We start from the raw sequence: 27,409 nt of genomic DNA on the forward strand, positions 1-27,409 counted from the left end.
GTAGAGACGGGGTTTCGCCATGTTGGCCAGGATGGTCTGGATCTCTTGACCTCGTGATCCACCCGCCTCGGCCTCCCAAAGTGCTGGGATTACAGGTGTGAGCCACTGTGCCCGGCCATACTGAATTTATTTGAAAAAACTGAGGCACAAGTCATACATCTCTAATTCCTGTCCATATTCACACTGCCATCCTACAGTTTTACTGTCAACCATATATTTTGGGCACATCCTCTTCCACCATATTCTGATGGTCTCACCTTATAGAATGTCTGTGTTTTTTCAGGTAGTTTCCTTGCATTTCTCAAAATCTTCTGTACATCTGTCTATTAAAGGTAAAAAAAAAATCCAACATTAGAATTCTGTGGTAAAAAAGGGCAAATAACATTTAAAAAAGGATCTAAATGTTTAAAGAAATGAAAATGAGAACAGAGCTACAATGTCAAGATGAGGATCCCTTTTGAGTTAATGTCAGGTCAACATTAGTAAAGCATTCCCTCCTTCAAAAGGCTTGATAATAAAAGAAATCCCCTCACAGAAATGAACTTGCCTCATAAAACTGTATCTAGTAAACCTATACAACTATTGCCAGGGGCTTTTTTGCAAAGACCATTCAATGGGGAAAAAATAGTCTTTTCAACATTTGGTGCTGAGACAACTGGATATCCACATGCAAAAGAACAAATTTGGACCCTTACATCACACCATACACAAAAAATTAACTCAAAAAGGATCAGAGACCTACAAGTAAGAGCTAAAACTATGAAACTCAGAAGAAAACAGGAACCAGGTACAGTGGTGTGCCCCTGTAATCCCAGCTACTCAGGAGGATTTATGGAGACCAGAAGTTTGAGACCAACCTGAGCAACATAGTGAGATGCATTTCTCAAATGGGGGGGCAGGGGAGAAAAAAAAGGAAACACAGGGGATAAATCTTCATGACTTTGGATTTGGCAATTATCTCTTAGTTAAGATAGCAAAAAGCACAAACAACAAAAGCAAAAAACAAAATGTGACTTCATCAAAACAAAAAACTGTGTATCAAAGGATACTATAAAGAGAATGAAAAGGTAACTCACAAAATGGGAGAAGATATTTGCAAATCCTGTATCTGCTAGGGTCTTACTGTCCAGAATATATTAAAAAACTCAACAACGAAAAGACAAACCTAATTAAAAAATGGACAAAGAACTTGAGTATATACTTCTTCAAATAATATACACAAATGGCCAATAAGCATGGGAAAAGATACACATTACTAGTTATTAAAGAAATGAAAAAACACAAAGACATACCACTTCACACCCACTATGATAGCTATATAACAGTAATAATAAATGGAAAACAGCGAGTATTGGTAAGAACATGGAGAAACTAGAACACTTATACACTGTTGGCAGGAATGCAAAATGGTGCAGCTGCTGTGAAAGAGTGTGTCAATTCTTCAACAAGTTAAATAGAATTGTTGTCTGACCCAGCAATCCATTCCCATTAATAAATATATATATACCCAAGAGTATTCAAAACAAATATTCAGACAAAAACTTATACATGAATGTTTATAATAGCATTATGCACAATAGCCAAATGGTAACCTATGTCCATCAACTGGATAATTAAAATGTGACATATACATATAGACATGAAATATTAGCCATAAAAAGGAATGAAGTACTGATACATACTAAAACGTGAATTAACCTTGAACACATTATGCTAAGTATAAGAAGTCAAACACAAAAGGCTGCAAATTGTATGATTCTGTTTACATGAAATATCTAGAATAGGTAAGTCCATAGAGACAGAAAGCAAATTAGTAGTTGCCAGGGCCTGGAAGAAGGGAGGAATGTGGAGTGACTTTTCTAATGGGTACAGGGTTTCCTTTTGGAGTGATTAAAATGTTCCGGAACTAGATAGAGGTGATGGTACATTGTGAATGTACTAAATGGCACTGAATTGTGTACCTTAAAATGGTTGAAGGTACAGTTTACATTATGTATATTTTACCAAAATAAGAAAAATAAACCTAGGAACAAAAAAAAAATTTCTATAGTAGTCAAGAATCAAACAAAATTTTTTTTTATAATTTAAGAAAAACTCAGCTATAACTGGTGGTCAAAGTGGTTCTAACATCCCTCTGACAAGGAAGTGCTGGGGTCAGGGACATCAGGAAAGTCGAAGACCCTAATTTTCCAACAAAGAGGCCCCTGACACGTTAGCCTTGGCAGGGTGTAGTTCAGTCTCCGTGGAAAGGGGGCTCAGAGATTGTGCAGTCAACAGAAGCTACTTTTGTTGTCCAAGTGGCCTAACTGTCTCTTCTCATTTGGTTTAGGCTGAACTTACTGGAGGAAAGAATGTAAATAAAGGTGCTCAAAGGAGAAAAAAGTCTCAATAAATGATTTTTTAAAAAAAGTCTCAATAAATGACTTTTTGTTGATGAAAGGAGAAATATTCCTGAATACCTTGCCTGAAAGAATCATTCCTTGATAATAGTGTTATCGTAGCTTCCTATGAAAGTTTTTGTGAAATGTAATGCTTTGGCTTGGGTTCTACTGAAGGGATGGAAGAAATACCGATATGAAGACTTTTACATCTTTTCCAAAACTGTTGTCAAAGACAATGCCCATTATGTTATTCAATGTCTCACCATATGAAAAATTTCACACTAAAATTCAGTGCCAGGAAAATATAAGTCTCTCTAGACAAACTGGCAAATTTCCTTTTTTTTAGACAAGAACAGCTATATAACCCAACATGTTTCTTTTTTGATTTCGGTAGCAGGAAAACTCAGGGCCAAAATGCTCACGTAAAATTATCATTTTGCCTTGGGTTCCAGGCACAATTGTCTTCCTTCTTCCTCTAGGATTCTTAATGCTCTAAATTTTGTAAAAAATGATTTTGCTATATGCATGTTTTGCTGTAGGGCATCTCAAATCCCTTTTGGAAATAATGACAAACATCAGAAGTAAATGAATTACTAAGTATCAAAGGAAAGGAAAATCAAATAAAATGTCTGCCTGCCTGCCTACCTAAATGTCTCCGGTCCCTCAGTGGAAAGCAACATAAATGGTAATGTTACCTGCAGGCCACTAGGTTTGATCCAGACAGTCACATTCTGGGCATAACTGCGTTTGTTTTTGGGCTGCAGGGGGAATGGGCTCTTATTGTCATCCTCGCCATAAGGGTTTTCTTTAGCATCTTAAAAGAAAAGACATTCTTGAAATGACATCTGGCAAAACACAATCAGTTACATTTCCAATTAGACTAGAAGCTCTTTGAATCACTCAGTCTTCTATATCCTATCACGTTGTTAATTAAGAATATCCATTAACTTCAGTCAGGTTGGAGAACCTGTTCTCAATAGAAAGCCACTGATGTAGGAGGCTCATTTAAGTGAAAAACAGCTTAATGTTTTTAAAGAAACAAGCTTCACTTATCTGGTTTATAAATTAAAGTCAGAGGACAAAACACATACATATTTAAAATACACACACACACACACACACACACACACACTGCAATTCTACATAGTCTAACCCACTGCTCTCCAACAGAACTTTCTGTATGATGAAAATGTTCTATATCTGTGCTGTCTAATATGGTAGCTACTAACTACCGAGCACTTGACCTGCGGCTAACGTAACTGAGAAACTGAATTTTAAATTTTATTTAATTTTAATTAAATGTAATGAAGCTAGTAGCTACTGGATTAGACAGTATAGGTCTAGGCATTAAAATAAGTAAAAAGGAAAACTATATATAGCCAAATTAAGGCAAAGGGCAAGATAAGAAATACTTCTATTGGTGACGCATACCCCAATGTGGCTTATTGGTTTATTGCTTCCAAAAACTTAAAGCCACGTTGGTTTTATAGCTACATGCATAAATAGGGTTTGTCTCTATACCTGCTTCCTGAGTCTATGAAACTGCCACAACCTTATAAAGCACACATACTTTTTTTTTTTTTTTTTTTTTTTGAGCTGGAGTTTCGCTCTTGTTACCCAGGCTGGAGTGCAATGGCGTGATCTTGGCTCACCGCAACCTTGCCTCCTGGGATCAGGCAATTCTCCTGCCTCAGCCTCCTGAGCAGCTGGGATTACAGGCACGCGCCACCATGCCCAGCTAAGTTTTTGTATTTTTAGTAGAGACGGGGTTTCACCATGTTGACCAGGATGGTCTCGATCTCTTGACTTCGTGATCCACCTGCCTCGGTCTCCCAAAGTTCTGGGATTACAGGCGTGAGCCACCGTGCCCAGCCCACGCATACTTCTAATTGTGTATTTGATCTTTATTATTACCACATTCTGCTTGTAGACAGAGCAGGAGTCATTTTCCTACGAGTTCAGAGAACTTAAATCCCTTGCCCAAATGTTCATGTTCAAAAATGGCATTAGACCAGTTGGTCTAACTTGAGCCAGAGATTCTCCACCCCTGATTTGGTCATTAATTAAAACACCTTCATACTGGCCCAACAATTCCTCCGTCAACCCTCCTCAGCCCTGACTCCTCCAAAAAATACTAGCCCAACTTTCCAGACATATTTCCATTAATGCTTGTCAATATATAAATCTTTTGAGTCAGGCTGAGGTCTTACAAGTCCATTCCCACGCAACAGCTCATTTCCAACTTCCCTGCTGCTATTCTATTACTCCCCACTGCCTAGAATGCTCTCCCTTCTCATTCACTCATTTACTCATTCCCTTTCATTCATTATCTATAGTAAGACTCCACTACATAGCAAGCACTATGCCAGGAATTGTGTCTAGAGAAGATGCTTTTCAGCCTCAAGGAATTTACAGAATAAAGTATATTTATTAAATTCCAACTATGTGCCAGATACTTTACATATTCAACTTCTTTCTTTACAGCAACTCTAGCGGGAAGATGTTATCAGTCCCATTAAAGATGAGGAAACTAAGGCACAGAGAGGTTGGACTTCTATGAGGTTTCACAGTGATTCAGTTGGACCTGCTTCCAAAGCCAACACTTTTTCCACCATTCACCACTGCCATTCCTTACCTATCCAAATTACCTACTTATATACCAAGTCCAGATCCTATCTTACTCCTTCCATGAAACTGCTCCAAGTTTTTCTGGCAGATGGTGGTTTTTTTAGACCCTTCTATCCCCTAGCACTTAGTACCAAACATTTCAACATCTAATCAGAGCCTATTTTGTACTGTTATTAGTTGTCTGGAACCTATATGTGGTAACTAACGGGATTAGGAGACAGGAAATATTACTTTATGAAACAAGAAATAAAAAATATGATAGTATAAACAAAAACTAAAAGTTATAAGATAAATATGAAGATACAGAAGGTAGAACAAAAATGTTAAAAATGGGAAAAAAGGTAGAAAGAGATAGAAAATTATACAAACACAAATCACAAATACATGTTCCAGAAAAGGAGAATAGAGAATACAGAAAGAGAAAATTAAGAAATAACTGATGTTCCCAGTACTGAAGAACATGAGCTGTCAGATGGAAAGAATCCATTGAGTGCCTAGCAAAAGGAATAAGAGACCAACATTCCGAAATTCAGAATACCAGGGATACAAAGAAGATCGCCAAGGAATATGGAGAAAATACAGTTCAGGGTCAAAGGTCTTTGAGTCAGCATGGCACTAACTTTCCATAGCAACACTGGACTCCAGAAGAGACAACAGAGTAATGCTTCAAAATTCTGAGGGAAAACGATTTCCAACTTAGAACTCAATTCCCAACCAAACTATCATTAAGTATAAAGAATGAAATAAACATATATATATATTTCCAAATATACAAGATTTCAAAAGATTTACTTCCCATGTACCCCTTCTTCAGGAGGAGTTATGAGCAGGAGACCCATAGGAAAGATATAAAGGGAAGACTCAGGACAACACGTATGCAACAGGTCTGGGGAATAACCATATCATTTATGAAGCAGGAGGATGGGAGATGGTGCTAAGGAAAAAAAGGAAACTGATAAAATATCTGAAGAATGTATTTTACTTAGGGAGGAATTAGTTATGCAGAAAACAAGCAAAGAAAAAAAATAATTGGAAGTTGGTATATCACATAGCTTAGTTGTAAGTAACATTTACATCATCTAACAAGGACTGAATACTGATTTAACCAAAAAGAACATTATAACTATATTGGGAGGATAGAAGGAGGGAGAATGTGCTTCTTGTGCAGGTGGGTGGGAGATGGTGGTGGTAAGAGAGCTAAACATTTATCCTTTAAAAGTCAAAAAATGGCATCTAAAATGGGGGAAAAGAACTGGGTGTGGTGGCTCACCGCCTGTAATACCAACAGTTTGGGAAGCTAAGTGGGAGGACTGCTTGAGTCTAGGAGCTTGAGACCAGTTTCGGCAACATAGTGAGACCTTGTCTCTACCAAAAAATTTAAAAATTAGCCAGACATGGTGGCATGCACCTGTGGTCCCAGCCATATGGGAAGATGAGGTAGGAGGATCACCTGAAGAGATCAAGGCTGCAGTGAGTCAAGATTGTGCACTGCACTCTAGCCTGGGTGACAGAGTGAGACCCTGTCTTAAAAAATAAATATAAAATGGGAGGCTAGGCACAGTGGCTCATGCCTATAATCCCAGCATTTTGGGAGGCTGAGGTGGGCAAATCACTTGAGGTCAGGAGTTTGAGACCAGACTGGCCAACACGGTGAAACCCTGTCTCTACCCAAAATACAAAAATTAGCCAAGCATGGTGGTAGGCGCCTGTAGTTCCAACTACTGGGGAGGCTGAGGCACGACAATCAGTTGAATCTGGGAGGCAGAGGTTGTAGTGAGCTGAGATCACGCCACTGCACTCCAGTCTGGGAAACAGAGTGAGACTCTGTCTCAAAAAAAAAAAAATAATAAAATGGGGGAATCTCTGACAGAAATAAGGACATACCTTTATTATTTAGAAATGTAAATATGGCTGGGCGCAGTGGCTCATGCCTATAATCCCAGTACTTTGGGAGGCTGAGGCAGGAGGATTACTTGAGGTCAGGAGTCTTAGACTAGCCTGGCCAACAACATGGTGAAACCCCATCTCTACCAAAAATACAAAAATCAGCCAGGTGTGGTAACTTGCGCCTGTAGTCACAGGTACTAGAAAGGCTGAGGCAGGAGAATTGCTTGAACCTGGGAGGTGGAGGTTGCAGTGAGCAGAGATTGTGCCACTGCACTCCAGCCTGGGCGACAGAGTGAGACCCAGTCTCAAAAAGAAAAAGAAAGAAAAAAAAAGTGGTTGTCTCTAGGAACAGAATTGGGAGGAGGGATTGGTACAAATAATAGTGGTATTTTGCAAGTTTTGCTTTAAAAAAACACAAAAACAGCAGTCTTTACATATACTGCGTGCCCAGCATTTTAGACACCCTCCCTCAATAAATTCTCCTAACAACCCTCTGAGGTAGATTTTATTATTAACTATTATTTGTTATCATAATTCCAATCCCAAGATTGCTGTGAAAGTTAAATTAGATGGTACACTCATTATGTCTAGCACAGTGCCTGGCACAAAGTTAAGTTCGGTATAATATTAGCTATTATTATCCACATTGAAAAGCAGAACAGACCCAGAGGGAGGAAAAAACAATATGAACAGAAGGCAGAGTGAACAGCAGTTCAACTGGAATTAAGAACAATGGTAACAAGCCAAGTGTTGACATTGGAAGCCAGATCAGAAAGGAGTTTGAATGCTACTACTATCTTAGATTACAGATAGATATCTTTGGTGAAAACCGTCACAATAGTCTAGTCAGAGGTTGGCAAAGGGCCAGAGAACAAATGCTTTGTATTTCATGGGTCATATGGTTTTTGTCATACCAAACTCTGCTGTTGTAGCAGAAAAGTGACCATGGATAAAATGTAAATGAATAAGGTTCCAATAAAAACAAAAACAGGCAATTAGCCAGTTTAGTCTGTGGGTTGTAGTTGACTTCTGGTCTATGTGAAAGGTAAAGAAAGCCAAACAAAGCAAGAGCAATGAGAATGAAAGGCAGAATAAATGTAGGAATGCTATATAGAGATGAAGGAGGTGAGGAATCTTCACTCCGCACACGCACACACAACTTGCTCTGCCCTGTGTTCTCCTCCATTTATTGCCCTATTTCTCCCTCTTCATGGCGAAACTTACCATCTTCATTTCCTCATCTCTCATTCATTCCTCAGCCTGACTCCTGGCTCACCATCCACACTGAAGGTGCTCTGAAAGCCACCAATGTGTGTCAAGATCAAATAATTTTTAAAAATTATTTAAAAATTATTTTTATTTCTTATAGCGACAGTCTCACCAGGTTGCCCAGGCTGGTCTTGAACTCCTGAACTCAAGTGATCTACCGCCTCAGCCTCCCAGAGGATTATAGGCATGAGCCACCGTGCCCGGCCTCAAATGGCTCTTGGTTCATAGTATCCCTCTTTCCTCTTGATTTCTATTCCTCTTAAAACTTTTTAATCATTTAAAACAGTCATTCTGTAGTCTCTTTCACATTAAGATCTTGAACTGCTAATTCTCCTGTTAGCCTTCCTTCAAAAGAAATAATTTCCTCACAAACCATGCATTCATCCTCAGTGGGGATTTGTTTTTTCTGTGGAAGTCCTTTTGCCCTGGGTTGCAGAGGTATTCCTACAGAGCCATTATATTACAATGGCTTCTGGAGGACACACCATGGGTCTTACTGGCTCAAAACCAGTTTTTACACTTTTTGGTTTTGTACTCCCTACATCAGAACAGGTAGTGTCTGGTGCACTACCTGCATGGTGCAGGACTTGGGCTTTAATTGTTCATAGGGGATTTTTAAATTTCTTGATCTCTAGAAAATCAGGTAGAAACAACAGGTAGAGTTTTTCTTGTTATGCTCTCACTGAAGGGACAGACCTTACACATTCTCAGATTTATTCAGAGATTTCAGTTTTTTATCTTATTTTGAACCAAAGTCATTACATCTCTTGTCCCTGTATGAGCTTTATATCCTAGCTCAAGGATTGGCAAAATATGACCTGCTGCTTCTTTTTGAGTTGAGAATTTTTAAAATATTTTTTTAATGGTTAGGAAAAAAATGTCTTTTTTTTTAATCTTTTTTTTTCCTTATGGTCTAAGGAAAGAACAGCAATTGACCTCAGTTTTTTTGTTTGTTTATTTGTTTTGTTTTGTTTTTAAAGAAAGAAAGAGAAAGGGGGAGAGAGAACAGGAGTCTTGCTCTATTGCCCAGGCTGAAATGCAATCTAAAAATTGGTATTAAAAAACTCTTTTATGCCAACAGCTGTGCTTAACAGCGGAGACAGGAAGGAATAAGGGAAGAAAATAACAAACAAACAGCCAACCAATATTTCATTTAAGTCTGTAAAATGCTATGCAAATGCTGAACAGTGATTTACTTCCAATTACGTGGTCACTTTCAAAATAGGTGTAATGTGATACTGAGAAGAATGTATGTTCTGTGAACCTGAGATGAAGAATTCTATAAATATTCACTGAGCTGACTTGTTCCAGGTCTGAGTTCAAATCATAAATGTCCCTATTAATTTTCTATCCCGTTGATCCGTCGAATATTAACAATGTGGTGTCAAATTCTCCCGCTATTATTGTGCGGGAGTCCAAGTCTCTTTATAAGTCATTAAGAACTTGTCTTATGTATTTGGGTGTTCCTATATTGTGTGAATATATATTTCTGATCATTGACTGCTGTTGTTGCATTGATCCTTTTGCCATTAAGTAATGTCCTTTGTTTCTTTTAGTCTTTGTTACTATTAAAGTCTATTTTGTCAGAGACAAAAATTACAACTCCTGTTTCTTTGTTTTTTTTCCTCTCCATTCGATTGGTAAATCTTCTACCAACCCTTAGTTTTGAGTCTTTGTGTGTCCTTGCTTATGAGATGGATCTGGATACAGTGGACCGATGGGTTTTGACTTTTTATTCAATTTGCCTGTCTGTGTCTTTGATTGGGGCATTTAATCCATTTAAATTTAGGACTAATATTGATATTTGTGAGTTTAATATTGTCGTTTAATGCTAGCTGGCTATTTTGCCCACTAGTTGATATAGATGCTTCATTGTGGAGATATTCTTTACCTTTTGGTAAGTTTTTGGGATGACTGATACAGGTTGTTCCTTTCTGTGTATAGTGCTTCTTTCAGAAGCTCTTGTAAAGCAGGCCTGGTGGTGATGAAATCTCTGAGTGCTTGCTTGTTTGCAAAAAAATTTTTTTTCCTTCATTTATGAAGCTTAATTTGGCTGGATATGAGATTCTGGGTTGAAAGTTCTTTTCTTTGAGGATATTGAATACTGACCCACACTCTCTTCTAGTTTGTAGGGTTTCAGCTGAGAGATCTGCCATTGAGTCTGATAGGCTTCCCTTTATGGGTAACCTGACCATTCTCTCTAGCTGCCCTTAGAATTTTCTCCTTTATTTCAACCCTGGTGAATCTAGCGATTGTGTCTTGGGGTTGCTCTACTCGAGGAATACCTTTGTGGTGTTCTCTGTATTATGTGGAGTTGAGTATTGTCCTGCCTTACTAGGTTAGGAAAGTTTTCCTGAATGGTATCCTGAAGAATATTTTCCAGCTTGGATTCATTCTTTTCATGACATTCAGGTACACCTATCAAACATAAATTAGGTCTTTTCACATAGTCCTGTATTTCTTGGAGACTTTGCTCATTCCTTTTTACTTTTTCTTCTCTAATCTTGTCTTCTCATTTCATTTCATTAAGTTGGTCTTCGACCTCTGATATTCTTTCTTCTGCTTGATCAATTCAACTGTTAAAACCTGTGCATACTTTGCAGAGTTCTCATATTGTATTCTTCAGTTCCATTAATTCACTTGTATTTCTCTCTAGATTGTCTATTCTTGTTAGGATTTTGTCAAACCTTTTTTCAAGGTTCTTAGTTTCTTTACATTGGGCTAGAACATGTTATTTTAACTCACAGAAGTTTCTTATTATCCACTTTCTGAAGCCTAATTCTGTTATTGGAATGCACTCATTCTCCATCAGGCCTTGTTCCCTTGTTGATGAGGCACTGTGATCCCCTGTAGAGGGAGAGGCATTCTGATTTTGGGTATTCTCAGCCTTTTTACGCTGGTTTCTTCCCATCATTGTAAATTTATCCACCTGTCGTCTTTGTAATTACTGACTTTCAAATCAGGTCTCTGAGTAGACGTCCAACTTGTTGATTCCCAGGGCCAGAATCTGAGCAACCCACTGCGCCAGCTAAAATAGCGGCATTAAGATTCATGGTGCTTTTCTGCCCGGGAATCTCCGGTCTGTCTTCCTTCTTGAGTCCCTTTTTCAATCAGCTGAATAGGTGACTCTGCCTTCCTGGAGCTCCAAACATCGACCAAAAGGGGAGCCAGTCCCATTTACTCTGCACCAAGAACTGCCACGGCGGCCACAAGAGTGGCGCTGGTGACCCGTGGGGCTCCTCCGCTGGGAATCTCCTGGTCCGTGAGCAACAAAAATTCGTCTGAAAGTGTGGCGTCCTCTCATTCTCTGCGTTTTCACTGGGAGCTACAATCCCGAGCTGCTAGTAATCAGCCATCTTGGATCTCTCTGACATTTGGGAAAAATGTCAAAATAATATCTCATGACATCTGAATATTATATCAAATTCAATTTTCAGTGTCCATAGATAAAATTTACTGGAACATAGTCACTTTCATTTGTTTGCATGTTGTCTATGGCTGCTTTTGTGCTACAACAGCAGAGGGACTACATGGCTTGCTAACTCACAAATATTTACTGCCAGGCCCTTTACTGAAGAAACATGCCAAGCCTCGGTCTAGCTTCTAAGGCCTATATTCAGACAAAATCTCTATGTCTCAATGGCAAAGGGCATTCTTCAGGCATTAACTGACACGCATGTGTGTATGAGACATGGTAGGGTACTACTTCTTCCGGAATCTTCACTCTTGGCTTCCGTGATCTGTCTTCTACTTTTCCTCTTTCATCTGCCTCTTCCTTCTCATTTTCCTTTACCGGCACCCTTTCCACTGCTCCCCCAGTAGTTGATGCTTTCCAGGGGTTGGTGGTTGTATATTTTTTCCTTAATATACACAGACATGTGTTGCCTAATGACGAGGATATGTTCTGAGAAATGCATTGTTAGGCAATTTTGTTGTATGCAATAGAGTATAATTACACAAACCTATATAATAGGTTTAGCCTTCTAAATACCTAGGCTAGATGGTATAGCCTATTGCTCCTAGGCTACAAACCATAAAGCATGTTACTGTAGTGAATACTAAAGGCAATTGTAACATGATGGCAAGTATTTGTATATCTAAAGCATCTAAATATAGAAAAGGCACAGTAAAAATCATGTGTTATAATCTTATGGGACCACTGTCATAAATGTGGTCCACTGTTGACCGAAATGTCATCATGCAGTACATGACTGTACTTTCTTAAGGCTAGAGTTTCTTAAAGTGTGGTCATGGATCACCTGGATTCTAATCACCTGGGTAATATTAAAACTGCAAGTTCCACGCCTGTAATCCCAGCACTTTGGGAGGCCAAGGCAGGCAGATCACGAGGTCAAGAGATTGAAACCATCCTGGCCAACATGGTGAAACCCCCTCTCTACTAAAAAATACAAAAATTAGCTGGGCGTGGTGGCACGTGCCTGTAGTCCCAGCTACTTGGGAGGCTGAGGCAGAAGAATTGCTTGAACCGGGGAGGTGAGGTTGCAGTGAGCTGAGATCACACCAATGCACTCTAGCCTGGCGCCTGGCAACAAAGCAAGACTCTGTCTCAAAAAAAAAAAAGCTTGCACAAATAATGTTTGTTTTACTGTTAAAAGAAAGTCAGAAAGAAAAAAAATTTTTTAAAAATAAAACAAAAATTTTAAAAAACGCTGCAAGTTCCTGGGCCTGAATCCAGACCTGCTGAATCAGAATCTCTGTAGGTGGGCATAGGAAATGGACTGTCTAAACAAGTTCTCCATATTTATTTTTCTTTTATTTTTAGTGGACACATAGTAACTAATACATATCTATGGGATACAGATTGATATTTCCATATATGTATACAATGTGTAATGATAAAATCAAGGTAACTGGCATATCCATCACCTTTGAATAATGTAATTATTATTATCATTATTTTGAGATGGAGTTTGGCTCTTGTTGCCCAGGCTGGAGTGCAATGGCACGATTTCGGCTCACTGCAGTCGCCACGTCCCTGGTTCAAGCGATTCCCTTGCCTCAGCTTCCTGAGTAGCTGGGATTACAGGCATGCGCCACCACACCCGACTAATTTTGTATTTTTAGTAGAGACGGGGTTTTTCCATGTTGATCAGGCTGTCTGGAACTCCTGACCTCAGGTGATCTGCCCACCTTGGCCTCCCAAAGTGCTGACAAATGTGATTTTTTCTTTTTAAGACCGGGTCTTGCTCTGTTGCCGGTTAGAGTGCAATGGGGTAATCAGGGCTCACTGCAGCTTCTGCTTCCTCGGCTCAAGCGATCCTTCCACCTCAGCTCCCTGAGTAGGTACACACCACCATACCTGGCTAATTTTTGTATTTTTGGTAGAGATAGGGTTTCGTCATGTTGGCCAGGCTGTCTCAAACTCCTAGACTCAAGTGATCCACCTGCCTTGGCCTCCCGAAGTACTGGGATTACAGGCATGAGCCACCATACCTGGCTAAATATTTATTATTTCTTTGTGTTGTGAATATTCAAAATCTTCCCTTCTAACTTTTTGAAAATATACACTAAGTTATTGTTTGTGAGCAATTCACACTACAATGCTACAGAGCACTGAATTTATTCCTCCCTAATAGCTGTAACTTTGTATCTGTTACCTCTCCCTGTTCTCCTCTCCTCATTACCCTTCCCAACCTGTAATGACCACGATTCTATATTCTACTCTCTACTTCCATGAACTCAATTCTTTTTTAGCTTCCATATATGGGTGCAAACATGCGGTATTTATTCCAAGTTTATTTTGTACACAAAAACTCACATTTGTGAACCACTGACCTGAGCAATCTCCCTCTTTCTCACCATTTTAACTATTTGTGATAGGCTTACAACCAAAAACTTTTTCTCCAACTCTGCCCTCTCTCCTAAACTTCAGACTCCTACAGAATTGTCTCTAGGCACATCCACCTATATCTCATAGGCACAAACTCAACATAAACAAAATGTGTTCTTCCCAAATTTACTCTTTTTTCTCTATTATTTATTTCAACTAATAGTACTACCTTTCACCCTGCAGCCCAGGTCAGAAACCTGGGATCATTCTTAACACTTCCCTCTCCTTTATTTTCACATCCAAACATTATTGATCTTACCTCCTAAATATCTTCTACCCCCAGCTATTGCTATGGTCTGGCTCTCATCTTCACATTTCCAGGACTAACACAGTAACTTTTAGCCACAGGTCCTTGCCTTTTCAAATCCACACTCCACAGAGATATCTTTCTAAATACAAATTTTTTATTTCTCAGTTGAATTATGGCCATATTGTACAACTGCCCCTAAGTATTTTAAGGGCAGTGAAAACAAGGGGATATGAGTAAGGAAACTATATTTTAGGTGCTGCCCCTAGGCACCAGCCCCTATTATACAGTTTCCTTACTGGTATGCCCTTGTTCTCACTGTAGCCATAAGGATCTGATCACATTACTCCTCTTTGGCTTCCTAGTATCTGCAAAATAAATTCCTGGTTCTTCACATTGCAGACAAGGCCTGCTCCACTCTAGCTACTACCAATCTCCAATCTGCTCCTCCCACACCCACTCTCACATTTTGTGCTGCAGTTACTTTTCTTTCTGTAGGTGTTCTGTTTGCCCAGGATGCCCTTTCTTCCTTCATCCGCTCAGCAAGTTCCTCCTTTTCTTCTAAACACAACTAGGATATCTCTCCTCTGTAAAGATTCTCCAGAGTCCTCTAGGCAGAGCTCATCATCACCTCCTCCAGCCTAACTCTGATTTGTGCCAGTCTATGCTTATTATTCCACCTCCCACTAGACTTTGAGCAACTCTAGCTAACTCCTTTATCCCTTAGGCCTGGCACAGAACAGGTTGCTTGATAGATGTTCCTGAAATTGAAATGGGCCCAAATGAGTCAAAGATGACTCTACAGTTAGAACCTGAGCAGCTACTGGCACAAATGCCTTAATCAAAAGGAGGAGGAAAATCAGAAGAAGAAATAGTTTGAGAAGAAAGGGGTGTGGGACAACAGGTCTGTAACAAACAGCTGAGCTTGAGACTATGGCAGAATATCCAGGTGGAGAGATCCAACTAGGAACTGAAAATATGATATGCAAATTCCAAGGAGAGATCAGGTGAGACTAGAGTTAAACATTTGGGAAGTGTGAAGCTATTGCAGCTGATGAAATAACCAAGGAAGAAGAATAACCAAAGAGAAGAAGGCAAAGAACAACATGTTGGAAACCATGAGGCAAGAGGAAGAAAATGAAGGAGAAAGAAAAGTCTGCCAGAGATAAAGTCAAATAGGTACTAGAAGCAATGTCAGGAAAGCTACAGAAAAACAGTTTCGAGAAAAAGGAAGGATTACATTATCTAGGAATGACAGAAAATTACCTGAGTTGAATATAGTACACCAAGAAAAAATATTATGGAGATCAGTTTTTCAGTCTAAGCCATTAAAAGAGTTTGTATTTACTTAAAGCAATCTAAATGTTGATTTCTCCTGAGCTGTAAAATTTAGGAGTTCCAACATCAAACTCTCTTCAAGTTTTCCGTTTACTTATCCAGCATCATCCGAGACCAAGGGGTGCCAGTAAGGGAGATCAGTCAGAGACATTGAGAACAGCAGAATGAAAACAAAGTCAAGGTAAGTAAAATCTGATCTGGATTATACCTGAAATAGGACCCAACTGTGCCATTTTCCCTAGCCATGGGAGAGGTTCTGGGCCAGGCTCAAAGAGAGACATCATGAGGTTTGATTTCTTCTTGCTGTCAGCTTGGGAGTAGAGCATTCCATGCCATTCAGGACTAGATGGAGAGAAGATGGAAGATCAGAAGTACATCAAGTCTGAGACTGTTAAGTTAAATAAGTCTAGCCTGTATTTTTCTCTTGAGAGACACAGGCTTCAGTTTTGAAATCAGGCACATTATTTTGACCAAATCCAAATCCTAAACCTGAAAATGCATACCGCTGTCCCCTATTATTTCCATTTTTCTGAGACGTTTATTATTATTCAGGCAAAATTATGTGGATATGGAAATCAAAAGCAGCCTGGAAAGAGAAAAAACAAATCACAAAGAGCAGCAAGTAGCTGGAGAGGTGATGAGGAGGGGTAATTACTGTGACCTATAGGTCCTGTCAACTCCCTCACTGTGTCACTCACAGCAGCATTAAGAGAAGCCCTTCTACCACAGGCATAAGGCTATCATCCTGTGCTGTAAGAGAGACCCTGTCGCAGCTTCTCAAAGGGTCCCAGACGATTCTCATATTCAGACCAGTACAAGTAGTTTGGGTGCCAAGAAATATCGCAGACTAATACCTGATAAGAACTGCATTCCTTTTCGGACCAGCTAATTTTAACTGTGGCAGAAATGGAGCCATGCTTCCTCTGATTAATCTTAACCTCTTGATCTATACCAGCCAACCCCAGGTAGTGGCCAGAAGATAATCTGTGACCTTCTTTTCTAACAATAGGTATTACAGAAAGGGAAATAGATGATTTTGCAGATTTTCGACTTCAGAAAAGGCAAACGCTATACAGGATTTCTTCACAGGGAAGGAACACAGCAGAATAATTATGAGTAGGCTCTGGAGTCAGAATGCATGGGTAAGAATCATGGCTCTTTCATTACTAGCTGTGTGACCTTCAGGAAGTTCCATGTCCTCTCTAAGCCTGTCTCCTCATCTATAAAATGGGGATAACGCTGGTACCTCCCATATAGTGTTGTTATGAGGGATTAAATGTGCTAACATATGTAAAGTACCTAGAGGAGTGCCTGGCACATAATAAAATACTCAATGTCATCAGCATCTTTTTTTTTTTTCCATTTAGTTCTGTCCCCTCATTTTATAGATGAGGAGCCTATGAATCCTGCCTACGACTCTAAAGCAAGTTAGTAGCATTGCTATAACCAGAACCCAGGTATCCTAGATAGGATTTAAAAAGAGGAAAATTGAGAAAGGATATAAAGGCAACATAATAAAAGGCTCACTCCATACTTATTCTAGGGGATGATTTAAAAAATAGTTTGGAAGGTAATAGCAGCTGGGCACTGTGGCTCAACGCCCGTAATCCCAGCACTTTGGGAGGCCAAGGTGGAAGGCTCCTTGAGCCCAGGAGTTCAAGACCAGCCTGGGCAACATAGTGAGACCCCACTTCTATAAATTAAAAAAAAAAAAAAATTAGCCAGGCGTGTGGTGCACACCTGGGTGCCAGCTACTTAGAAGCCTGAGATGGGAGGATTGCTTCAGCCTGGGAGGTTGAAGCTGCAGTGAGCCATGATCATGCCACTGTACCCCAGCCTGGGGGACAGAGCAAGACCTTGTCTCAAAAGAAAAAAAGAATGTAATAGCAGGTGGGAAGAATGTGTCAGGAAAAGGAAAAAGGTGATAAGGACCTCTCTATTTCTTTCAGAAAAGTCTACAAAATACTTCACTTTGTAAAATGATTTTCCCTTTCTTTTTTTTTTTTTGAGACAGAGTTTCGCGCTTGTTATCCAGGCTGGAGTGCAATGGCACGATCTCGGCTCACAGCAACCTCCGCCTCCCGGGTTCAGGCAATTCCCCTGCCTCAGCCTCCTGAGTAGCTGGGATTACAGGCACGCGCCACCATGCCCAGCTAATTTTTTGTATATATTTTTTTTTAGTACAGACGGGGTTTCACCATGTTGACCAGGATGGTCTTGATCTCTTGACCTTGCGATCCACCCGCCTCGGCCTCCCAAAGTGCTGGGATTACAGGCTTGAGCCACTGCGCCTGGCCGATTTTCCCTTTCATTCAACCAAATGTAAACAGAGTTTCCTACCCTAATTGAACAATTGCTACCATTCCTTCTACTTTCAGGCTACCATGGAGCAGGACACAGAAGTTGGGTATTTTGCCTGCAATCTGATTCGCTGAATTTTCATCTTCATTGTCATCAGTGATGCCAGTACCCACCTCATCACCTTCTGTTAAAAAAAAGAGAAAACAGGTTAGACTGAAATGAGCTGAAAACCCCAAACCCCAATTTATACTCTTGGATGTTTCTAGCCTTGAAGGGATAGTGTACAGAGTTCTAAGGGAATATTATAACAATATGATGTCCCAGAAAACTCATTCCAGTTTTCCAGTGTCTATATAAAAGTCTGTTTCCACACATTATATGAATTCCATTTATATAAAACATCCAGAATAGGCAAATCTATATATAGAGAAAGGATATTAGTAGTTATTTGAGGTAGGGGAAATGGGGGAGGGGTCTGGGAGTTGATAGTTAAAGGATGCAGGGTTTCTTTTTGGAGTTATTAAAAACTTCTCAAATTGATTGTGGTGATGGTTGCACAACTCCACAAATATACTAAAAACCACTTTAAATGGGTGAAGTATATGGTATGAGAATTTTATCTCAGTAAAGCTGCTACACACACAAAAATCCATTTTCCACAGTTCCACTAGGATGTTTATTTAGTTAGATGCTATCTGGAAATTTCAGGCACCCATTTCAACAGAATTAAATATAGAGATGTCAAAGGCATTCATAACCAACAGCCTTAGGGCAGGACATGCATTAGTCCCCAAAGGTAAACAATGATTACTCTATAAGCTTCTTGACTGGATTCTCCAGTTTCTCTCACACTCTGTTGACAGATGAATCTTCCTACAGTTTACTTCCCTCTGAAAGTATCTGTCTGCTCTGTTTTGTTCAAAGACTTTCTAATTCAATAGGAAGAATTTGCCCAGTTTAGCTAGACATTTCAACAGCCCTTACAACATGGCCTTATTCTGCCTTCCCATATTTTTCTTTTTACTATTCCCCTAAATAAATGCTTTATTTTGCTCAATTTTTTTCTTTCCTTTTTTCTTTTTTTGAGACAGAATCTTGCTCTGTTGCCCAGGCTGGAGTGCAGTGGTACAATCTCAGCTCACTGCAACCTCTGCCTCCCAGGTTCAAGCAATTCTCTGCCTCAGACTCCTGAATAGCTGGGATTATAGGCACCTGCTACCATGCCCAACTAATCTTTGTATTTTTATTAGAGACAGGGTTTTGCCATCTTCGCCAGGCTGGTCTTGAACTCCTGACCTCGTGATCCATCCGCCCTGGCTTCCCAAAGTACTGGGATTACAGATGTGAGCCACCATGCCTGGCCTGCTCAATTTCTTTCTTGGCAACTATACTGCATGCAGAATTCCCCAGGGCCTTAAAAATAAGGGAAATCTGGCTGTTCTCTGAGAATAATAAATTATCAACACAGTGATTATAAAGCCATCTGTGGGGATATATCAAGATTCTGTCTGTGAACGTGTGATTGAGTGGTTATGGAATATCCAGTACTCCAACTAAGATAACCAGGGATAAATGGAATGTGGTCATTACCTAGTATGTGGAAACCTGACTGACTATATACAATTCTTAGAGAAGCTGATAAATATAAAGTGGATGGTCAGCCTAAAACAGAGAAAAAGGTAATTTGAACTGGGTAACAGAACTGGGATTTGAACCTGTAGCCAGTCAGGGACCAGAGCTCCTGCTCTACACCCACCACAGCACAGTGCCTCCCTTGAAAAAGAGAATTTTAAAGAGCTACAGACTAGCATTCTCCAGAGAGATGCTGTATTTGGGAAGTTGACTTAATTCTTCCTAGAGATACATGCTTCAGTAATGAGGATTCACAAGGACTTGGATTCACTCTTTCATTCAACAATATTTACTGAGTATCACTATGTGCTAGGCACCAGTAGAACAAAGAACAGATGTACTTCTTCCCTGTATAAAGCTATATTTAACTTGCACATTTATCAAGTAACCTTCTGATAATTACTCAGGCTTTCTCGGCATGTTCTACTAGGAAAGGCAGAGCCCTGGATGAGGGACTAAGCATTTTCATCTCTAAAGAAGACCTCCACTGTAAATTCACACACCAACACACAATAAATATGTGTCAAAATGTTTTCTACCATGTAAAGCAGTATAATTACTTTTTTTTTCTTTTGAGATGGAGTCTCGCTCTATAGCCAGGCTGGAGTGCAGTGGCGCGATCTCAGCTCACTGCAACCTCTGATTCTTGAGTTCAAGCAATTCTCCTGCCTCAGTCTCCTAAGTAGCTGGGACTACAGATGTGCGCCACCACACCTAGCTAACTTTTGTATTTTTGGTAGAGATGGGGTTTCACCATGTTGGCCAGAATGGTCTCGATCTTCTGACCTCAAGTGATCTGCCCACCTCAAGCCTCCCAAAGTGATGGGATTACAGGCGTGAGCCACTGCGCCCAGCCGCAGTAGAATTACTTTTCTGATATATTAGCCAATATTCCATTTTCTAAAATCCAATTCTGCAATTATTCCTTTCCCCCCAAATTCTTCAAAATGAGCTATCCTACTATCTAAGATTTAATAATAATTTTAGTTAAAAGATGCTTCATATGTATCACTGGAATAGGAAGAGAACTCACCTTTGTTAAGTGCTATAGGTAAGACCAGATGTCTGGACAGAACTGGGGGACTTGAAATATCAGCTATATCAATAAATCCCACTATTTCCAAATCTGAAAGGAAGGAATCAACATAGAATTAATTCATTCTATGGAAAAGGACATTATTTTCTGTATTAAATTTCACAAATGCACTGTTTAGGTTGGGGTTTCAAATATGACAGGGAAAGTTATTAGATTTGTCTATGGAGTCATCTAATAATTTACATTTTAAGTTGATCAGGAAATAATGATAACTGTCATTTATTTAATGAATTTAAGTTATATGACAAAATCAGCTAAACTTGATTTTTATAAGGCCAAGGCAAAAATCTGAAAGGTCAAATCCCTCTGTATAGTCAGGGATGTTCAGGTCACCGGGGGCATCAGAGTCAAACACTTCCACAGCAACTATAATCAGCCTTTGAAGAATAAAGCTCTTGTATTAAAAACATCTCTCTGAGAAAAAACTGTATTCTTTACAAAACTAGGGTAAGCAGTCTAAATATGACAGTGATTTCTCTGCTTTACAGAAACTGTATTAAAGGCCAAAAGTATTTGTTGAAAACCTAAAATAAATAAAAATAAATGTTGTAACCAAAAGAACATAAAAATTTTAATATAAATAATATAAAGACTTAAAAAACAATAAAAATTATAAAAAAGAAAAAGTCACTCATTCATAATCAAAGGAAATATCTTAATATTTTACTGATGTGCTTTTCAGTCTTTCTTCTAGGTTAATACCCATATTTTCAAAAGAATTTTTAAAAATCAGAATCATGGTGAGTACCTTATATTTCTAATACATTAGGAAGTGTGTTTTTCTGGAGATTTGCTGTCCTTACTTCCCTTAGCTGAATAGTAAATGCATTAGTATAAGCGACTAGATATTTTTTCATTTGAATAGAAAAACGTCTACATATTTTAAGGTAGTTTAGCTGCAAGAAACATATTCCACTAAGAGTTTATATGGGAAAGAAAAGACCTATTCAAATTTACTTATCAAAAAAGGATGAAAAGGAAGTGGAATCTAACTGTTATGAAGGCAGCAAGACTTTTGGTACAGCTGAATATACTGCTCTCTAGTCACAGTAGAAGATATGGATGCCTTGCTTCCAGATAGCCAGAAGCTAAATGCACAAAAAGTAAAATGACTGTTCACAGCCCCTTATTCCAAAATCCCTTAAAAATCTGTATACACAAAACAATGTACATTTGCTGCACATTTAATTCTAATCACTTATTGACTGAACGACTACCTATTGGGCACCTACTAAATATCAGGCACTGTGCTGGACATCAAGGCTGTAACGGTGACTGAAACACTGATAATATCCATCCCTAAGAGGTTTAACATGCACCTAACACTCAAGGAGCCCGCTTACCAATAGGAGGCAAGTCTCCTCTCCACTGCTCCTTGCTAATTTTGACTCTTCACTTTGCCAATCTCAATTAAGCATAGTACTAGCAACATGAACCAGGCAAAAGCTGTGATACATCACTTTTACTCAGTCATAATATAAGCAGCAGGGCTAGAAGAGTACACTATATCAGATCCAAGAACTCCCAGACCGTCTGGTTGATTCTCCCTACCTATCCAATAATAACTGGAGGAAGACTTCCCAGGGTCACATAGCAAGAGTCATACTGCAAAGTATAGAAGCTAGCCCTTCTGATACGACTTAATTATGATACTAATTAATCTCAGTATCTCTATTAAGAATCATCTCAAATATTTCAATGCTAGTGAATATGGCTATGATTTCCAACTCTAATAATTTGTGGTTATAATTAACTAGGATTGGAGATCAACTGATGACCTTACCATAAAAGACCAATATTCTGCCACCCCTTAGATAATGAATCTTCCAGTCCAAAGTGTTGATGACAACAGCACCCTAGTACAGGTTGGGTATCCCCTATCTGAAAATCTGAAATCCAGAATGCTCCACAATCCGCAACTATTATACACGCAGGAAGCTGACATGAAGCTCAAAGGAGATGCTCACTGGAGCACTTTGGATTTTCAAATTAGGGATGCGGAATCACTAAGTAAAATGCAAATATCCCAAAATCCGAAAAGAGTCCGAAATCTGAAACACTTCCGGCCCCAAGCATTTTGGATAAGGAATACTCAACCTATATCACAAGATATATTTCTTTTCAATCTTCCTAGACAGAGAAGAGAGTAAAAGTCACAAGTCAGAAAAGGTAAGGATATCAGAGAAACTGAGAAGTTTTTTAAAAAGTTACCTGTATTAATGACTTTAGGGATAGGATCAATTTCTTCATCTACAACAAAAGGTTCTGGCCTGGGGAAGACTTGTACATCAGCAGTTAGGTGGCCACACTTGAGAACAGCATGAAAAGGTGTATATGCCAGATCTATCAGTTTTCTAGAATATGATATTAAGTTACAGGAAGAGTAATACGATACATATAAAGTTCATATTTCAAGACACAAGGGTTATTTTCTTTTCAAGTTGGTTCCAAAATTAAGATCTGACCATCTGTAAAACAGAACAAAATCTGACATTTTGAGTGAGGAAATTTCAATTCTGAAAAGCCCAAGAGCAAGTTAACTAACCTTTGAAATTGCTGAGCCATTATAAGGAGGTCAGTATCTACAGGTAGTATAGATTTACTTTAAAAAATCATTACTGGCCAGGCGCAGTCGCTCACCCCTGCAATCCCAGCACTTTGGGAGGCCAAGGCGGGCAGATCACAAGGTCAAGAGATTGAGACCGTCCTGGCCAACATGGTGAAACCCTGTCTCTACTAAAAATATAAAAATTAGCTGGGTGTGGTGGCACGCGCCTGTAGTCCCAGCTACTCGGGAGGCTGAGGCAGGAGAATTGCTTGAACCCAGGAGACGGAGGTTGCAGTGAGCTGAGATCGTGCCACTGCACTCCAGCCTGGCACCTGGCAATGGAGCAAGACTCTGTTTCAAAAAAGCAAAACAAAACAAAAAACCATTGCTACCAATTATTTTATCTGAAAAATGTACAACCTGGGGAAAATGAAATGACACAATTAGGAAAAGTAAAACAGATAGTCTTTCCGGATGTCAAATTATAATACTGGACTGTAAAGAAGGCAAAAGAGCTCTAAGCATATACTCACCCAAACATAGACTGTACATTCTTCAAGCACAGGGGGCCATCAATAGTAAAAATCTGCCCTTCACCATTGTTTAAATCTATGAGACGTTCAAGGCATTCCAAGGAATCAGTGCTCTGGAGCTATAAAGCAAAAGAGATGACCCTTTAAACTGGCACAAAATGCCTGATTATCATCACCACACCAAGGTCAAAGCCATTACCATAACATAGACAATAAATAACTGAGATGATTTTTTTAACAGCCAATGTGAGAAGAAAATAACTACAACAATTTTGACTCAAGGTTACCAAAGAGAAATGTTACACAAAATGACACACTTAGAGCTATGCCATTCAGAAGTAGTTTTGCAAAGATTCTCAGTGGTGACCACAATTAGTATTTACACAGCATCTTCCCTCTAAAGTGTTTCTAACATCTTTTGTCAAGAACCATCATTATCTACATTTTACAGAGAGAAAAACTGAGGGGAAGAAAGGTTAAATCACATTCCCAAATGAATGGGAAAACCAAGAAGTAAAGTGTTTAATAAAACATGTCAGAATAATGTTACTTTACTCTTCTGTCAAAGTCAAAGCATACTCCCAGAAACATTTCTGGTGGAATAGACATAAGAATTCTTAAATAAGGGAAATGACTAACACCAAAAAGAACCTTGACCCTTTATGCCCCCATCAGGAGGATGGATAACAACTCCAGCTATGTTCCCCAGATGGGGCAACACTCTGAAATTTCAAAGAACATTTTAGACCCAGAGTCTTTTCAAATAAAGTGACGAGCCTCAGATGAAACCAATGGAGTTCAATATACAGTATTACAATATAGTGTTAATATAAACAATATAGTACTAGTGGTATATACTAAAAAATCAACTAAGTTGTAAAATATGCCTAATCAAACTAAAAATAACTTGGTAAAAGTTATTACCTCCTCCAAATTTGCCATGCACATGATATATAACTTAGACGGGAAAGGAAAAGGTAGTGGAAACCTGTTGCTCTCACTTCGTTGATTTTGAGTAGCTAGGGAATGTCGTAATGACCCTCTACCAATGCCAAGACAGCCATCTGTTACCAGGACAACCTGTTTGTAAAAAGAGAGAGAGGAGGCTGTACATTAAATTACATATTTAAGGCAGTCCCATTTAGCAATGTTTTCACTGCTAGAAATGGGCGCCAGGGTGGGGTACGGTGGCTCAAGCCTGTAATCCCAGTGCTTTGGGAGGCCAAGGCAGGAGGATTGCTTGAGTCCAGAAGTTCGAGACCAGCCCGGGCAATATAAGGAGACCTCATCTCTACAAAAAATTTAAAAAAAAAAAGTTATCTAAGAGGGGCGGCATGCACTTGTGCTCCCAGAAAGTTGGGGGGCTGAGGTGGGAGGATCACTTGAGCCTGGGAGGTCAAGGCTACAGTGAGCGTGTCACTGCACTCCAGCCTGGGTGACAGAGTAAGACTCTGTTTCAAAAAACAAAACAAACCCCCAACCCCCCCCCCAAAAAAAATCCCAAAAAAGGGCATGAGAAAATGTGGGGTGCTAGAACCCCATCTACATTACAGGGTAAAGAACACTATATCTTAATTGTAGTAGTGGTTATATAGGTATATACATTTGTCAAAACTCAGTGAACTGTGTACTTAAGCTCAATGCATTTTACTCTATTTCATCTAATACAATATTTTTTAAAAGCTTGCCTCTGAACACTTAAAAAAAGGACAAAAACATTCATAACCAATTCTTACTTAATTATATTAAAACTAGAACCCCAGGCTCATGCCTGTAATCCCAGCACTTTGGGAGGCCAAGGAGGCCAAGGTCAGGAGTTTGAGACCAGCCAGCCAATATTGTGAAACTCTGTCTCTACAAAAAAAAATAAATACAAAAATTAGCTGGATGTGTTGGCGCATGCCTGTAATCCCAGCTACTTGGGAGGCTGAGGCAGGAGAATTGCTTGAACCCAGGAGATGGAAGTTGCAGTGAGCCAAAATAGTGCCACTGTACTCCAGCGTGGGTGACAGAGTGAGACTCCATCTCAAAAAAACAAAAACAAAAAATTAGAACCCCATCTCTTAGATAAGGAGTTGGTACCTAACATACGAATGTCAAAAATGAAACGAGAATTCATTTCACATGTGTCCCTAAGAAGTACCAGCACAACAGTCTGAACTTTGCCACTTTATTTTCAGAGATGATAATCTCTATGCCTGGTTGACACCTGCTTAAAATATGTATTTATAAAGGCTGTCAAACCAGAAATATCCAAGATATTTAAAATGCATTCTTTTTTTTTTTCAGACAGAATCCCACTCTGTTGCCCAGGATGGAGTGCAATGCTGCGCTCCTGGCTCACTGCAACCTTTGCCTCCTGGGTTCAAGCAATTCTCCTGCCTCAGCCTCCCAAGTAGCTGGGATTACAGGTGCATGCCAACATGCCTGGCTAATTTTTGTATTTTTAGTAGAGATGAGGTTTCACCATGTTGGTCAGGCTGGTCTTGAACTCCTGACCTTGTGATCCACCCGCTTTGGCCTCCCAAAGTGCTGTGATTACAAGCATGAATCACCGCACCCGGCCTAAAATGCATTCTTAATCTACCTGTAATTTGAAAAAACCAATAAAATAAACCAACAAAGGATAGTAATTGCAAAATAATGTTCCTTTTCTTCATTGCTTCAGAATGATCCTGTGGTAGAGAGATTTCCCATGCATCCCAGGAGAGGATTATTTTTGTTCTTCCTAGTCTAGTCCAGTAACTTGATAATGAAAGGCCATTGAGACAATATTCTTTTTTTTTTTTTTTTTTTTTGAGATGGAGTCTCACTCTGTCGCCCAGGCTAGAGTTCAGTGGCGTGATCTCAGCTCACTGCAACTTCCACCTTTAATCAGGTTTAAGTGATTCTGCCTCAGCCTCCTGAGCAGCTGGGACTATAGGTGCATGCCACCACGTCCAGCTAATTTTTGTATTTTTAGTAGAAACAGGGTTTCACCATATTGGCCAGGCTGGTCTCAAACTCCTGACCTCGTGATCCACCCACACTGGACTCCCAAAGTTTTGGGGTTACAGGTGTGAGCCACCATGCACAGCCCTTACGGCAGTATTAAGTGGTCGCACTTTGTGAAATATCAAGATTGGCACTTACTGATAAAGCCCAAGAATGCTTAACAGAGGTTTCCTAGAAGGATGTCATCTTTTGGCATGATAGACAATTGACTATAAGGCAATTTCCTTTTCTAGGTACAAACAATTGCTATATAATAATTTACCTCCACCAGCTTTTAAAGATGCTATATGATAATGAAATATTTCATGTAATGTCAACATGAAACAGGTTTTACTGAATAATAAGGACACAGTACAGCTGTCTAAAACCTTGGTTGAGGTTGGGTGTGGTGGCTGACAGCTGTAATCCCAGCACTTTGGGAGGCTGAGGCCAGTGGGTCACTTGAGACCAGGAGTTCAAGACCAGCCTGGCAAACATGGCAAAACCCTGTCTACTGAAAACACAAAAATTAGCCAGGCGTGGTGGTGCACTTCTGTAGGGCATGGTGGCGCACTATGGTAGTCCCAGCGAATCAGGTGCCTGAGGCATGATAATAGCTAGAGCCCAGGAGGCATAGGTTACAGTGCCAAGATCACACCACTGCACTCCAGCCTGGGCGACAAAGCAAGACTGTTTCAAAAAAAAAATAAAATAATAATTAAAAA

At 39.5% G+C, this 27,409-nt stretch overlaps 1 protein-coding gene across 14 annotated transcripts in view; it reads right to left on the bottom strand.

The window, feature by feature from the left end:
* INTS14 (integrator complex subunit 14) overlaps positions 1-27,409 on the bottom strand; it is a 39,886-nt gene that overhangs the window by 3,911 nt on the left and 8,566 nt on the right. For 11 of the 14 annotated variants that reach the window (XM_009005081.6, XM_009005077.6, XM_009005078.5 and 8 more), the window contains 8 exons: positions 24,636-24,791; positions 23,712-23,830; positions 22,842-22,984; positions 20,568-20,660; positions 17,942-18,086; positions 15,810-15,943; positions 3,077-3,195; positions 258-323 (listed from right to left, as the gene is read on the bottom strand). In XM_009005081.6, coding sequence (XP_009003329.1) covers positions 258-323; positions 3,077-3,195; positions 15,810-15,943; positions 17,942-18,086; positions 20,568-20,660; positions 22,842-22,984; positions 23,712-23,830; positions 24,636-24,791 — 975 coding nt within the window. The remainder of the gene's footprint in view (positions 1-257; positions 324-3,076; positions 3,196-15,809; positions 15,944-17,941; positions 18,087-20,567; positions 20,661-22,841; positions 22,985-23,711; positions 23,831-24,635; positions 24,792-27,409) is intronic. The other 3 variants (XM_078333431.1, XM_078333430.1, XM_054239352.2) reach the window with 1 other exon arrangement.

Source organism: Callithrix jacchus, chromosome 8, assembly GCF_049354715.1.
Source record: "Callithrix jacchus isolate 240 chromosome 8, calJac240_pri, whole genome shotgun sequence".
Classification (NCBI taxonomy): domain Eukaryota; kingdom Metazoa; phylum Chordata; class Mammalia; order Primates; family Cebidae; genus Callithrix; species Callithrix jacchus.